Source organism: Grammomys surdaster, unplaced genomic scaffold (genome assembly GCF_004785775.1).
Source record: "Grammomys surdaster isolate TR1022 unplaced genomic scaffold, NIH_TR_1.0 320, whole genome shotgun sequence".
NCBI lineage: Eukaryota > Metazoa > Chordata > Mammalia > Rodentia > Muridae > Grammomys > Grammomys surdaster.
The window spans coordinates 92883-108811 of record NW_021604739.1 but is presented as its reverse complement, the minus strand read 5'-3'; the positions used below and the strand labels follow the sequence as shown (position 1 = coordinate 108811).

General features: G+C 39.2%; 1 protein-coding gene across 6 annotated transcripts in view; it reads right to left on the bottom strand.

The window, feature by feature from the left end:
* The window catches only part of Cdk8 (cyclin dependent kinase 8), a 69963-nt gene that overhangs the window by 35987 nt on the left and 18047 nt on the right, over positions 1-15929 (bottom strand). For 5 of the 6 annotated variants that reach the window (XM_028778009.1, XM_028778010.1, XM_028778011.1 and 2 more), the window contains exons 2-3: positions 8525-8600; positions 743-853 (exon numbers count right to left, since the gene is read on the bottom strand). In XM_028778009.1, coding sequence (XP_028633842.1) covers positions 743-853; positions 8525-8600 — 187 coding nt within the window. The remainder of the gene's footprint in view (positions 1-742; positions 854-8524; positions 8601-15929) is intronic. The other variant, XM_028778013.1, reaches the window with a different exon arrangement.

Below are 15929 nucleotides of genomic sequence, written 5' to 3'. Positions count from 1 at the left end.
TAATAAGTTTCCCACACTTAGCTACACAACTTGTAACTGCTTCAGAACTGTTTGAAGACCTTCCTAACATCACAAAACAAGGCAGGGACAGTGATTAAACCTTAAGTACTACTTCATTTTAAATTCCTTCATACTACAGAATGAAGGAAAGGGTGTCCTTTCAAAACCTTATAACAGAAAAGGTAGCTTTTCCAAAAGAAAGCTCTATTAGGAAAGAATGTTCTGCCACTATTCATAGTCCTCTTACTTCTTTACCATATGTGACAAAGGTCAAAACACCAGGATCAAAGAAATACTGGCAGAATCTCTCTAGCCTGAAAACCAAAATGCTTCAAATTTCAGAACTTTCTGAGAGCTAACATGATTCCACACAGTCAAACTTTGTTTCACCTACAAGATTATTATAAACACTGTATGAAATTTCTTTCAGGCTATATGTATAAGGTAAATATGAAATTAAAATACATGTGAGTTTCAAGTTTAGACACAAGGTGAGTCTCCAAGATGTCTCACTAAATAGGTGCAAGTAAGTGCCCCCATATCTGAAAAATCAAAACTCTGAAACACTTCTGCTGTCTAGCATTTTGGTAAGATAACCCACTGAACAAAGCAAAAGTCTCCAGGTTGGCAATATACCAACTGTTACTCTGTAAGGAGATTTCTAGTGCAGTGGAAGTTAACTGTTTAGTCACTCTCAATCCTGACTGAAAACAATGGCCTGTCTACCAGCAGTCCACCTTACCCAGAGGTCATGTTCAGCATAGTCAAAGAGAAGCCATACTTTCCGATCAGCATGAGACAGAAACACCTTCAGAAGAGAGATGACGTTTGGGTGCTTAAGCTCTCGAAGTAACTACAAAACAAAGGAGATCCATTCAAAATTTAACACAAAAATAATACTTTAACACACATGCGCACGCGCACGCGCGCACACACACACACACACACAGAGCCAGCTTGGGCAACAAAGCAGGGCTCCATCTCAGACATTACCCACCCATCTACCCAGACCAGCTGCAACTTAAAGGCAATGCAAGTCAATGCTTACTGATATTAAGCACTCAATAAACACCCACACAGTATGATTGCTACACAGGTGCTTCATGACAGAAAAACCTCCAGGGAAAAAGACACTGAAAAAAGGGTAAAAGTAAATCTGTCATTTGTTGCTCAACTTGGTTTTAACTTTTTATCACAATTACAATTTTAGCCACTTTTAAATCTAAATTGGTGGCATTAAATATAAATGTTGTAGAACCATCGCTACTATCTAAAAATTTTTCAACATTTCAAGTAGAAAATGCTATCACTGACCTAGCTCTATGTGAACTCTACTACCTATCCCTAGGATTTTCTGTAGTAGATACCTAGCAATGGTGGGTACTCATAACACTTCATCTTCCTCATGTGTGTAGACAGGCATGTACCTGTAATCCCAGTACTGAGTAGCTGGTAGGAGGAAGGGCAACTTTGGTATCACTCCTGTGGTGCCATCCACGTGACTGGTTGCCTTTTATGTGTATGCATGTGTATCTGTTCCATGTGTAAGAAGCGGGAGCTGATCCCTGGAACTGGAGTTAGAAATCATCTGATGTGGGTGCTGGTGATCAAACTCAGGTCCTCCACAAGAGCAGCGAGGACTTAACCATTGAACATCTCCCCAGCCCACCCCTCTTATCCTTCCCTCTTTCCCTTCCTGAGACAGGATCTCTCACTGGCCTGGAATTTAGCACATATGCCAGGCTGGCTGTTGAGCCCCAGGATCCACCCACTCCTCCCTCCTCTGTATTGGGATTATAAGCACCAGCATGTACAACCATGCCTAGCTTTTTTGTAGGTTCTAGGGATCAAACAGGACCTTGAAAGCTCTTTATCTACCCAGCCTCACATTTATCCTTTTATGTCTGGGTCATTCACTCAGTACTATCTTCAAGTTCACCCATGTTGTAGCATGTAGCAGGGGTTTTAGGTTTTGTTTTTTCCTTTTTTATAGGTAAGAGTATTCCACTGTATACTGAGACATTCCTCAGTCCACAACACATTTACATTCTGATAAAGTCGTCCTAAGTTAAAAACATTATCATCAAAAACACATTTATTAAGACAGACATGGCAGTGCACATTTGTATTGCCTGAGCTGGTCAGTGCAGACAGGTAGACCCAGGAATTAAACTGGCCTTTAATTAAACTTTTTTTTTCATTTTTAAAGAACGAGTTAATCTTCACAAAACAAAAGGTATAAATGCAGCCCTACCAACTTTATTTACAGAAACCACTTTTTTCTAATTTTACCAGTGGGGAAAATTTTTTAAATTTTATGAATATGTATCTACTTCAAATATATTATTCACCATAAACCTGATTTACCACAATTATCATACTTAATTTAAACCTTGTACAAAAAATATAATAACATTTAAAAACATGTCAACATATGCCACTTAGAAATGAGGAAGAAACTAGGTAGAAAACTACTTATGTTTCAAAATGACAGTGTTTTCTTAAAGAATTATAAATTTGTGGGGTGCGTGTGTGTGCATGTGGGATGCATGTGTGTACAGGGTCATCCTCAGGTATGCTGTCCACCTTACCTCCTTTTGAGACATGGTCTCTCTCGGGCTTGCTGCTCACCAATTATGCTAGGCTGGACAGCTGACCAGACCCAGGGAGCCTCTTGTCTACTTCCTGAGCATTGGGATTACAAGCATGCCCTGCTACTGCAATGGTAGCCATTTCTCCTTGGATCCTAAGCGTCATGACTGGTAGGCAAATATTTTACCAACTAAACTATCTCCCCAACTCTGACACTGTATTCTAACATTAACAATTCCTAAAAGCAAAAAAAACAAGTTCTAAATATGAGCATGGTGATAATTAAACTGTACCTTAATTAGGGCAAAATTATTTCCAAAAATTAATTAAACTGAAGAATCTTTCTTCAACTTCAATCTTTTCCAATGTCTTAGAAAAAGAGGAAAACAGATGCTGAAGTTGGAGAAGAGTGTTGTGAAAGCGACTACCCATGCTCCTACACCATCTATCAGATACTCTATGATATGTGGACAGCTGATATCCACTTCACAGTTGGCCAGAACCCTAAACTAAAGGGAAACTTTGGAGAGAAATGTGACAAACAGTAAAATGAGAGCATTGTGATGTCCTGGCTTTGAAGAATCTGCCAAGGTTCTCTACTTCTCTTTTATAAACGCCTCTTGAAGAATGACTGCACGAAATCTAGGCCATGCTGATGTGTGTCACAGTCTAGCCTGCTGAGGGGTAGGGGTGGGGGAGAATAGATCACAATGAACAACAGGAATCCTAAGATTTTTATTTGTAATAAATACTATTAAAGAACCAAACTGAGTGTGAGCAAGTTAATAACAGGAGGGGTCAGAGAGGTACTGAAGGGTTAAAGTAAACTAGGAGTCAGGGCAAGCAAAGATGGGATCCTTTCCTTCCTTAACCTTTTGTTCCATGGTCTCCCTCAGTTAAGCCTGTCACTCACAGTCACTGTTCCTCTCTCCACCTCTTGACTTATTTTGAATCAAATTCCAGATATTCTACCATTTCACCAATAAGTATTTCAGTATATACCTCTAAAACAGTCTTTTTTTTCTCACAATGAAGATAACAGCCAACAACGATAACGTATTCAGAAAAGCCTCCTCATACATTCATAAAGCAACTAATTTCTAAATAACTAATAGATACAAAGAAAGAAAACTGAAAATACTCTGTACTATAATAATAAAAAAAATCATAAAACTTGTGGCATGAAAGTAAAACACAGGTTGGAGGGAATTAAAATTTTAAATACTTGTAGTAGGAAAGGATAGTTTACAAGCCAATGAACCAAGGTTCCATTTAGTCCAGCAACAGACAACACTGGTAAGAAGCAGCAGGGGATTGGATGAACAGTTTTACCTAATAAATTTAACAATTTAACCAAGGAAAACAATATGGTCATGTAAGTATACACAGAAGAAAACATGTGATGAAACAGAAAACAGAACGACAATCAGAAATGCTTCTGAAAACTTGTTTTAAAAAGAACTTTAACCCTGTCTCGAAAAACCAAAAAAAAAAAAAAAACCCAAAACCTTTAAACTTTCTGCGCTAACTGATGGCAGTCATTTAAAGTCCAGAGCTAACCTCACACCAAATATAAGTACCCTCACCCAGTGTTGTGCATTAGCCTAGCCTGTGCTTCAGGACAGGAAAAGGAAAACCAAAGCATGGAAGAAAGTACAACTGTCCTACTAGAAAGCCTGAAGGAATCACCCAAAACACCTCAGAACTGAGAAAGGGCTCGGGATATACAATATAAGATATAATGAAGAAAAGTAATTCTATTTTAGAATATAGCAGAAAAAAAATCCCTGAAAGTTGACATTTAAAATAATTCCATTTCGGGGCTGGAGAGATGGCTCAGTGGTTAAGAGCATTGACTGCACTTCCAGAGGTCCTGAGTTCAAATCCCAGCAACCACATGGTGGCTCACAACCATCTGTAATGAGATCTGATGCCCTCTTCTGGTGCATCTGAAGACAGCTACAGTATATTCATATGTAATAAATAAATAAATAAATAAATAAATAAATCTTTAAAAAAAAATTCCATTTCAATAGAAAAAACATGTTTCATGTTTTTAAAACTCATTTATGAAGGATAAAATTAACAGAGATAATGCAGTCTTTACACTAATGTCTGTAAAAATAAAATATTGAAAAAAATCTTATAAAATAAAAAGTATGCCTTTCCATTAACTTTAAAGTCACAATATTATGATACAAATTTTCTCTATTTATTGACTAGCTAACCTAACAACCCACCCCACATAATACTACAAAGGACCTTAAATAGCCCAAATAATCTCAACAAGTAAAGCTAGTAACTTTACCCTGCATAACACAGAGTCTGTAAATCTGGTATCAGTGACAGACTAGAAACATCAGTGGTGCAGATACAGTCTAGAAACAGACCTATACTTGAACCTGTGAGCTAATGATTTCTTTACCCAAACAGAAAATAGCCATAAAAGGAAAAAGTTGCAAATGTATTGTAGTAAACTAAAAATCCCTGCCCAAGTTAAAATGTAGAATACCGTGACAGGTAGGTTAATCAAACACTTTGCTATTTCTTTGTGTGTAAATGCAGTTATAGTTACTGAGATATCTGTAAAGGAGAGCATCCTTGATCCAAAATTCAATCAAGTTTATCTACAAAAGCATTTTGTAGCTATTATAAGTTCATTAAGTTGTATAGACTTTGGATCTGGCTCATTGTAATATAATTTAACTGCAAGTGTAGTTTTAAAAAGTAATAAAAAGTAATAAACGCACGGCCATGAGATAGTTCAGTAGGTTAAAGGCACTTATTGCCAACCTGAATTTGATCCCTGGATACCATACAGGAGGAGAGAACCCATTCCTATAAGCTGTCCTCTGACTGACCATGCTCATGCCATGGAACGAGTTTAAAAAAAGAACCACAAATGCCAAATCCAATGAAATTTCACATTTGGTTCCCTTGGGACCAAATCCAGAGCAAAAAGGCCCAAAACATTACCAGTACTTTAAAAGCTCCTCTTGTTCCTTCCAGTCACTTTGATCCCACCAAGTCATAAGTAGCCTGACTCCTAACATCACGAAGCAAGGTTTAGCGAATTTCAGTTTAAGACTGACCTGCATGTGTAGAATAGAATTTGATGAACCATCCTTGATGTATAAAAACCTTATCTCAAGAGTTGAGAGTGTCAAGGCTAGTTAACTGAAATGCATTTCACATGGAAATGGAAGCTTAGAAGCTACCATTGGGGGCTGGAGAGATGGCTCAGTGGTTAAGAGCATGAACTGCTCTTCCAGAGGTCCTGAGTTCAATTCCCAGCAACCACATGGTAGCTCACAACCATCTGTAATGGAATCTGATGCACTCTTCTGGTGTGTCTGAAGACAGTGACAATGTACTCACATACATAAAATAAAATAAATAAATATTAAAACAAAACAAAAAAACAAAAAAAACGAAGCTACCATTGGATCAAGTGGCTTAACACAATTAGGGAAACATAGGGATCCAGATGCTTTACTGCTCTGTCAGCTGGTAACTGCCCTTGAACTGGTGGTCTCCTTCACATTTCTCCACCATTCCCTGTCCATTTCACCTGTCTTGTTCTCTCAGAGGTTCTCAGAGCCACATCAGTATGAAGTTCAATGGAGAGAGACACTTGCCTCTGTCCTGTGAGTCAAAGTTAGCTTAACATGCTTCTGTCCTTCCACAGTTACGCACTAGCTAAGCAAAAGCTTGTTCAGTGCCTGGAGCTTGTACATAGTTTCTGCCATTTCTAGGTCTCTTGCTGGCTTGCTGAAGTATCCCAGGGGTTGGTCGTCACTTGGGGGCCCTTTTGGCTGGTCTGCACCATCATCTACTGCCATCCACAGCAGCAGGACATAGAGGGAAAGATTAACCAAAACTGAGAATGTTATTTAAAAAGCCATATAGAAACCTCTAGTTTTTAGTTTTATTAAAAAGTATAATTAAAAAGTTATTACCATGTGCTCACAACCTTTGGACTCTGGATAGGCAGTAAGGTCAAATTAAATAGTCCCAAACTAATTTCTGGGTTTACTAACATAGATTTCAATGTCTCATTTGAAATGTTAAACATTCATGACATTCAGATGTATTTCTTCAACTATATAATTATGTGCAAATTAGATTGTCATCTATAATAAAATACTATTCATGAATGTGTGTGTGTAATTCTTAAAACTAGATCTAGTGGATTGAGGCCTATTGAATGGATTCTTCCCAATGCCAGATGTGGCAGCCCATCCAAAATAACCCGGGCTATTGCCATTGCTCTGGGTCGCTGAAGAAAACTAAATGGCTGGGTCCTCTGGCTGAAGACACCATGGAGGTGCTTCTTACATATCTTCCATTTCTTGCTGCCAACTCTCTACCCAACAAGGAAGCATTCTCTCCTTTCAAATATATCTCTATCATGACACTGGGCTTACTAATTTGTACTGTTAAGATTCATGAGTCTCTTACTAATAGTGTAAAAATACTCAAAACACAGAGACTCAAATTAGTGAATCTTCATTTTTCCTACTTTAATGTCCTGTTAACAAGTGGCTGTCCTTTGAAGGCACATTAGTGTGAATATGATAAATGAATATGATTATTTAAATTAATATTTCTAGATTACAGAAACTACATTTACATATAGCCAAGAAGACTAAAGCAGTACCACAGACACAGATGTGATACATACCCATATGTGGGACTGAGTAAGGGTACCTTGGTTCTTAGCTGGGCATGGGCTTGGAACTCTGAGACTCCAAGAGAGAAATGACAGGTGTTCGGCCACGTCCCCAGAACCCAGGGTCCTGACAGCAGTCTAGTCTCCATACACCTACATTGTTCAGTCACGTAGGCTATCACAGTCCCTCCCAAAGTGCACAGGTAGAGGGTGTGACTACAGGCCTCAGGCCCTAGAGAGATTTACATACTAATAAAGGCCAGAGGGCAGAGCCAATTAAGCATTCTTCCCCAGACCCTCCCTCTTTCTCCCTCACTATTTAACTCAGGTCTGCCCTGAGTTGTGGGGGGGGGGGAGTGGGGGGTGTACATCCAGATCCATCTACCATCTGCCATGAAAATAAACCCTTTTTGGAACCAAGGACTTTCTGGTCATTGGGGCCTGCCGTCACCAAAGCCTCCAGCCTTTGAAACTCTAGAATTTTCTCCTGTTTGTGGGACCTGCCACGTGGAAAGCCTCTGGGATTCCGCCACTGTGGCTTTTTTACACACACCCATGAAGATCTGATTATAGAGTCAGTTAACATAAATGTGAACCACTATTTTTTTTTAATTGTGTGTGTAAAGCTTAGAGAACACTAGTGAGAGCTGGTCCTCTCACTCCACCGCACAAGTTTGGGGACTGAACTCAGGCCATGAGTATAGGTAAAGATGCTATCTGCATCTTTACCTATAGAGATATCTCAACAGCTCAGAGCCATAGTTTTATAAAAGTAAAAACTCAAGTCAATCTCAAGGCCACTATTTAATTTATGCATAATTACTAACAATGTATTAACATGAGAATACTTCCTTTGGAGTAAGGAGATTCTAGTTATAATATAGAAAGCTGTGCTTCAAAAGGAAAATGAACAAACATGGTGAAAATCAAACAGATCTCATTTTTTAACTGGCATACATAAAGACACTAATTCCAGCCATACAACTGTTACCTTTATATAATAACTGATAATGACAAGAATGAAATGACAAGAGGAGCTCTAAGAATTAGTGATATTTACCCCAAATAAATAAATGTATACCCTGCAAGAACTTCAAAGCTACCTTCACTTCTCCTTTTTTAAAAAATGTATTTTCTGGAAATACTTATAATAAAAAATATTTATTGGCTTTCAATTCATATGATGGCAAATACAGCAGAGACCTACACAGTTGACACTCCTACATCAGCTGATGTGGTAACAACAAGAGTTTCACTTACTGCTATCTCTCTGCATGCCGACATAGAAATTCCAGTTCCTTCTATTTGTTTTAAAGCATAGTCTTTATCGTCCTTCCTGTAAAAAGAAAGTTATTTTAATATACAGTTTACTCTATGTTTGCATGCACTTTAATAAAATACTATATAAAAATGAAATCTTGTGTTTAATGCCATTGTCAGACAAGAAAATTATCAAATGCAGGTCAAGGCAGTTAACCAGGGAGGGTGGTATCACCACCAGAATGTGCCCACCAACAGAATGTGCAGCCTTGTCCAGAACTCCAATTAGTTGTGGAGGACACAAAGTCAGAAATCCTGTTCTGGACTCCTAGGGACAAGTTTCCTTTGGAAATAAAGCTTGGTTTCTGTGCTGGCAAGTCTTATGTCAACTTGACACACAAAGTAGAGTTATTTGAAAGGAGGGAGCCTTAATTGAGAAAATGCCTCCATAAGACCTGAGGCATTTTCTTAATTAATGATCGATGGGGGAGAGCTCTATAAGAACCCATCATGGGTGGTCCTGGGTTCTTTTCTATAAGAAAGCAGGCTGAGCAAGCCATGGGAAGCAAGCCAGTAAGTAGCACCCCTCTGCATTAGCTCCTGCCTCCAGGTTCCTGCCCTGTTTGAGTTCCTATCCTGACTTCCTTCAATACGAAGTTGCTTTTTGGCCATGGTGTTTTGTCACAGCAATGGAAACCCTAACTAACATAATTTCTAAAACCAATTTAAATGTCAATGCATCAGAGAAGTTGAGATACATCACTAAAGTACAAAATTGTTGTCGTTTTAAAACAAAACATACTATAATCACAGCTTAAGTAACACTCAAGTACCTTCCAGAGTCATTCTCTTAGCACCTATTTTTAAGTTTTATGTATCAAGAACTGTGCTAAAAACTGGAGATATACCAGCATTTTCTCTCTTACAGAGCTTCTTGTCTTTAAGTAACTAATCTGCCACAACACAATGTGAATGCTATGACAGGTCAAGTATAAACCAGAGACGTAATCCAGGGGTTACTCTGACAGAAGTTCCAAGTAAAGATTTCTCAGAAGTATCATCTAGCTGGGGGAATGGCTCAGGGCTTGGGGACTCTGATACCCTTTATTTTCCTGGATAATACTGAGGATCCTGAAGAAGATCAAGAAACAGAAAAGTTGCAGGGAAGTGGTGGTGCACGCCTTTAATCCCAGCACTTGGGAGGCAGAGGCAGGCGGATTTCTGAGTTCAAGGCCAGCCTGGTCTACAGAGTGAGTTCCAGGACAGCCAGGGCTATACAGGGAAAGCCTGTCTCGAAAAACCAAAAACCAAAAACCAAAAAAAACGAAAAAAACAAAAAAAAAGAAAAAGAAAGAAAGAAAAAAAAGAAAGAAACAGAGAAGTTGAGGAATATCCCATGTTGATGACTTTCATGATTTTAATTAAACTGAAGACAAGCTCATAGCATAACAGGAAGTCCAGAGGGGAGTACAGTGAGGGGCTGGCTGAATCAATCCTTGTAAAACCAGTTATGGTCACTTAATGCTCCATTCTTTTTAAGTTATTATTAAAACTTTCATTGCTTTATTCTTTTCTTTTGCAATGTATTTATACCAAGTCCTTGGGAAAACAAATCTCAATTATTCAACTATGACAATATTTCCCATAGGGAAACAACTTTATGATAAAGGATTTTACAACATACTTCATAGCAAAAGTTCCACAGGTCTTATCATATAAGAAAGAAACTAAGGGTAACTGTACTTTGATACTAAGTCTGAAATAAGTAAAGACAAAAGTAAACACACTAGGAAGTCAACTCATTTATATGGGGGGGTGTTAACTAATTAATATTATATAATACATTCTGCTCTGTCTGAAGTAGAATCTCTGACATGAGCTCTCCAAGAATAAATAGTGTGAAAGGCATGGAAATACTAAACTCAAAAGACTCGCTCATTCACCTTCCTTTGTTTTTTTTTGTTTTTGTTTTTTTCGAGACAGGGTTTCTCTGTATAGTCCTGACTGTCCTGGAACTCACTCTGTAGACCAGGCTGGCCTCGAACTCAGAAATCCACCTGCCTCTGCCTCCCAAGTGCTGGGATTAAAGGCGTGCACCACCACAGCCCAGCACTCATTCACCTTCTTAATATCTTACTCTAGCTTCACTTTGGGTGCTGTGACAAATTCTATGACCAAAAGCCTACTCACAGGCTCATGCTCAGCTAGCTGCTGCTACTGCTGTTCCTGCTTTTTAAAAGATGTTGAAGTGTGTGTTTGTGTATATAAGAATGTGCACACATACACAAGTGCACATGAAGGCCAGAAGAAGGCATCATATCCCTGGAGTTGGAATTATACGAATTCCACTGAGTGCTGGCAACTGAACTCAGGCCCTCTGTAAGAACAGCAGTGCTTTTATCTCCTGAGCCATGTCTCCAGACCGTAACTAGCTTTCTTACACAACCCAGGAGCACCTGCTCAGGCCTCCCACATTATAATTAAGACAGCCCACTGCAGACATGCCACAGATCAATCTGATCTGGGCAATCCCTCAACTGAGATTCTCTTGCCTTTGGGCCTACCTTTGAGACTCTACCTTTGAAACAGTATCTCACTTGACAACCTTGGCTGGCCTGAGCTTGACTTATAGACTAGACTGGCTTTAAACTCACTGAAATCGACCTGCCTCTGTCATCTGAGTGCTGAGATTGAAGGTATGTGTCACCATGTCCCACTATCTACACATTTTTAAAGTAAAAGGTTCACGAGAGATTAAAAAGATTTACTTACTGGTTTCAATAATGATCCAATGTAAGCACTCAAATTATAAATAAATGCCATTATAGCATCTAAGTACAGCTAACCCTTGAACAACATGAGTTTGAGCTCTGCAGGACTATTACAATGCAATTTTCTTAATATTTACATGAGGGTGGAAAAGTTGCGGATGAACTGTGTAGCCTAGAAATATTACAAAAATTAAAAAATGTTACGTATGAAATGAATGCATAAAATATATATGTAGATAACAGCTCGTTTATTACTATAAGATATATACATATATTACAAAAAGTTAAAATTCATACAAGTTTGGACTAATTCTAAACTATGTGAGATCATCAAAAGCTCAGATGCAGCCTAGAACCGAAGCTCTGTGTAGAAATCTAGAGACCATTAGCTATAACGACACTAGGATTACTCCTCCCACAGACAAGCACTCCTCCATACACAGCTTTGTTCTCCTGATCCCAACTTTCTTATCTGTTCCTTTCCAAAAGAATTAAAAATTGTTTTAGAAATATATAATTCATAGCTGTCACATCTATATTAGTTAGTTCATGTATAGTAAACTGAAATTCAAGAAATCAATTTAAAAAAAAAATAGGAAAAGCCCACAGGCAACCGAAAAAATCTTGGGACTTTCTTTCTAGGAAATCAAAGAGATTGAGAAAAGCTACAGATTTTGCGTGTAGCTTTCTTTCGGAAGGCCCAAATCCACACTCCTCTTTGTGAATTGCAATACTCTAACTCAGTGCTACACAAGGAAAAACAAGTTTTGTTTTGTTTTGTCTCCAAGGTCACCCTTATTCAATAAATAGATTATACCTAATTTGGACATTATTTATTGATATTTCTTTTTTAAGTCTGATTTTCTGGATCATGGAGGTAAAAACATAACTCTCATCTCAAAGAGGGTAAGAGGGTGTTTTTTTATTCTAGAGTCAAACACAAGTGACTGTGTCCTGAGAACACAGGCTCATGTACCAACTCCAAATCCATGAAGTTTTACATAACAAAACAAGTTAAATCATAAATCATAAATCAAGACATTTTTTAAAATACATTAGTGGAAACATCAGGGAGGCAAGTAACTGCAAAGGTGGGGAATCCTCACTATAGACAACTGATGCTGTCTGAAGACATTCTTAGGTTGATAGGAACCAGGGATCTGTGAAATTATATACAGAGGTGGGCAATAAATGGCTGGGGCAGAGGGCTAAAGGTAGCCTAAGATAACTTTCACTTTGAACTTGCAATACTGCAACCTCTCCCCACCACTGAAGTTCTCATCAAGTCAGTAGTTCTAACTGCAGCTTCTCTTCGACTTTGTCCTGAGGAAAAAAGATCCACCGATGACTGCAGATTTGTTAAGATCGAATCCAACCACCTGCTCAGAGTTCTGGAACCAAAAGTTCACAGAAGACTGTACAGACAATGGAAGGGGAAAGAGGGACAAACTCAGGATCTCAGAGCTGTAAACAGACTGCATTTCTGCCTCCCCGTTATCCTGGAGACCCCAAACCCAACACTTTTGCTCATGTTTGTGGAGACAGGCCTTACTGTTTTCCATACTGTACTAGAACTCACTGTTGAGTACAGACTGGGCTCAAACTCAATCCTCCTATCCTAGACTGTTAAGTACTGAGATTTCAGGCTACAAGCCACCACCCAACCTGCATACTTTATCCTATCTTTAGCCTCTCCTGAAGGTTGCATGCATGTTCCTGATTCCCTTCTTTGATAAGCTCTCCCTTGGAGAAGAGAGCAGTTTCTCACGACAACTCTGTCCTGAGGTTTCCCTCAAACACCTTGCATGTTTTCAGCAAGTCCTGGAGCAGATCCATACTCCTGGCTTCTACTCTAGTGAGCCATCAGATGACACTGTCTGAAAATCAAATAAACCAACCCTCACTCTGCACCTTCCTTCCTTGGCTCAGAGAAGACACAAGGAAACCTGAGGAGGTATATACCCAGTACTTGTAACTAAGAAATAAAGATTCACTGACTATCTGAAGCAAACGTAACTTTAAGTTTTTCAAAACCTATTTTTAACTATTTAGCCTCTCTTTCAGCCTACCACCCACCAGAGATGGTGGGAAAGAAAGGATACGAGGAAGTGGACCTGTTTAGAAAGGTTCTTTGGAGCAAATTGTGTTGTCTGGAAATCGGCAGTTCAGTTCACAGGTTAGTAGAGGCAGCTCAATCCATTCACAAACACTTCACGGATATGCCAGCAGTCAAGGGAGAGTAGAGTTGGGATAGCAGCACGAATCAGCAGCCTAGGCACAAGTCAGCAGAATGGATCAAGAGGAATGTCAGAAGTTCTTGGCTGTGCCTCTCTTAGGAAAGCAAAGATCAGTGAAGATTCGAAACCTGTAAGTATTGCACAGCGAGCTCTATAAGTAGGCCTAGCTCAGCCTCTGTCACTGTCTGTGGAGTCCTATTTATACCCTGCAAACATCATATATCCTCCACAGGTCTTCCCTCAGCTGACATCACTCTGCTAATCAACCCAAGTCCACAGAAGCAGCAAGAAACTGCAACACACCACTAGAAGGTTTTGGGTATGTTTCTCTCTTTAGTCCCGACAACTGCAGCTGAACTGTGCAGTGAAAGATGAACCAATACTTGTGCATTGTTAGCAAAGAATCCATTATATGTCTATTCTCATGCTTGCTTTATAGCAGAACATCCTCTCTCCTGAGTCTGCTTCAGTGAAACATTCCTTCACGAGCCTGCCTTAGTTCTTCACCTGTGTCCACTTCAGGAAAACTCCCTCATGTGCTTGCCCCAGCCAAACACCATCCAAAGAACCCTTTTCACTTCAGGCAGAAGGTAACCATTGTTCCATAATAGGTGGGTATTAAATGGCTTAACCAAGTTCCCGATACCCACGCTTCTTTCTTGGGAACAGATCTTTTCCTATTTAAAATGAGGATTTAGCAGCTTCCTTCTTTTAGTTTATCTAATTATAAAAATTTCCAGCTACTTACACATGAGATCTGACCTTTGTAAAAGTTTTGGCATTACTTCATGGGAATCAGATCAAAAATCTCTCCACAGAGACCAATAACTACTACCCATTTCTTCTGAGACAGAATACACTCAACTAATGAGGCTTCTATTGCCTTGATTTCAAAGTCTTTTTAAAAGTCATATTTTTACTTACATGTTTGTATAAGTATATGCCACATGAGTGCAGGTGCCAGCAGACCAGATAAAAGGTATCAGATCCCCTGGAGGTGGGGTTACAGGCAGCCATGAGTTGCCTAATGTGGTTTCTAGAAACTGAATTCAGGTCCTCTGGAAGAACAGTAAACACGCTTAACCACTAAGGTATTTCTGAAGCCTGGTTTAAAGGTCTCTAAACTCCAAGGTCATTCTCACTGTACAATCTTTGTTGCTCACTGAAGAAAACACACTCAGCAAGGAAGCCTCCCTTATATAATATCCTATGACTTTATCTCTCCTGTATTTCCATTCATGCTATAACAGGTCATGAGACAGAAACATAATGGTTGGTTTTCACATCAACTTGCCACAAATCAGCATGATGAGTAGAAGCTGTCCTGAGTGCTTGACTGATGTGGAAAGACCTACCCTAGCACAGATAAAGAAGGACCATGACAGAAGAAAGAAAATTTGCCTTTTTCAAGCCTGGCCCTCCCTGTCATAGAGTTCATTTACCCTGTTGCTGCTGCCACTACCTTCACTGATTTCAGAACTAACATTTCCAAGCTTCTGTTATTGACTAAAGACCCATGGCTCTCTAGGACACTTCTGGGGCTAGACCAGGACTGCTAAAGCATGCCAGCTTTGTGGCTTGAGCCGACTATCGGGTTGTCAGCATTCCCAGTGAGACACCCTTCCTAATGCTGAGGCCCTTTAATACAATTCCTCATGCTGTGGTGACCCCCAACCATAAAATTATTTTTATTGCTATTTCTTAACTGTAACTTTGCTATTGATCTGAATCATAATGTAAATATCTGTGTTTCCCAGTGGTCTTAGGCCACCTGTGAACAGGTTGACACCCCACCCCACTCAAAGGTTGAGAACTGCTTCTCTAGAGAATGTTAATGCACCATACTAGTGTTCAAGATCTAAATTCAGTCCATGACCTATCAATATACTGTCTACAAGCTATGTAGGTTTTTATATTTTTAAACAGTGGCTTAAAATATACCCACCTATTCACCCCACATCCACAAAAAAGAAACTGCACGTGACCCATCAAATCTAAATGTTTACTCTCTGGCTTTCCTCAGGGTCAGTTTGTTGATCCCTGCTACTCTTCTACTTCCTAAAAAGGGAGAAACTAGTGCTGATAAACTATGCCCTATATAGACATCAGAAACACTAGGAAATTCACAGAGTTGGTTGGTGGATGGGTCATAATTTAAAACTTAAGTAAGAGGGCCAAGTCTATAGCTCCCTGGCAAAGCACTTGTCTAGAACAGTCCAGAGTCCTTCCCCCAGCATTACAAAAAAAAAAGCTTCTGGTGATTTCAGGATGGGTTCTTTGTGATACCAGTGATTAAGGAGCTGAATCGGGAAATATAGTAAAAGTACATATTCTGGTATGGAGAGATAGATTGATAGATGACTTTATCTATCAATATTACTAGGAAAGCTTTTTATT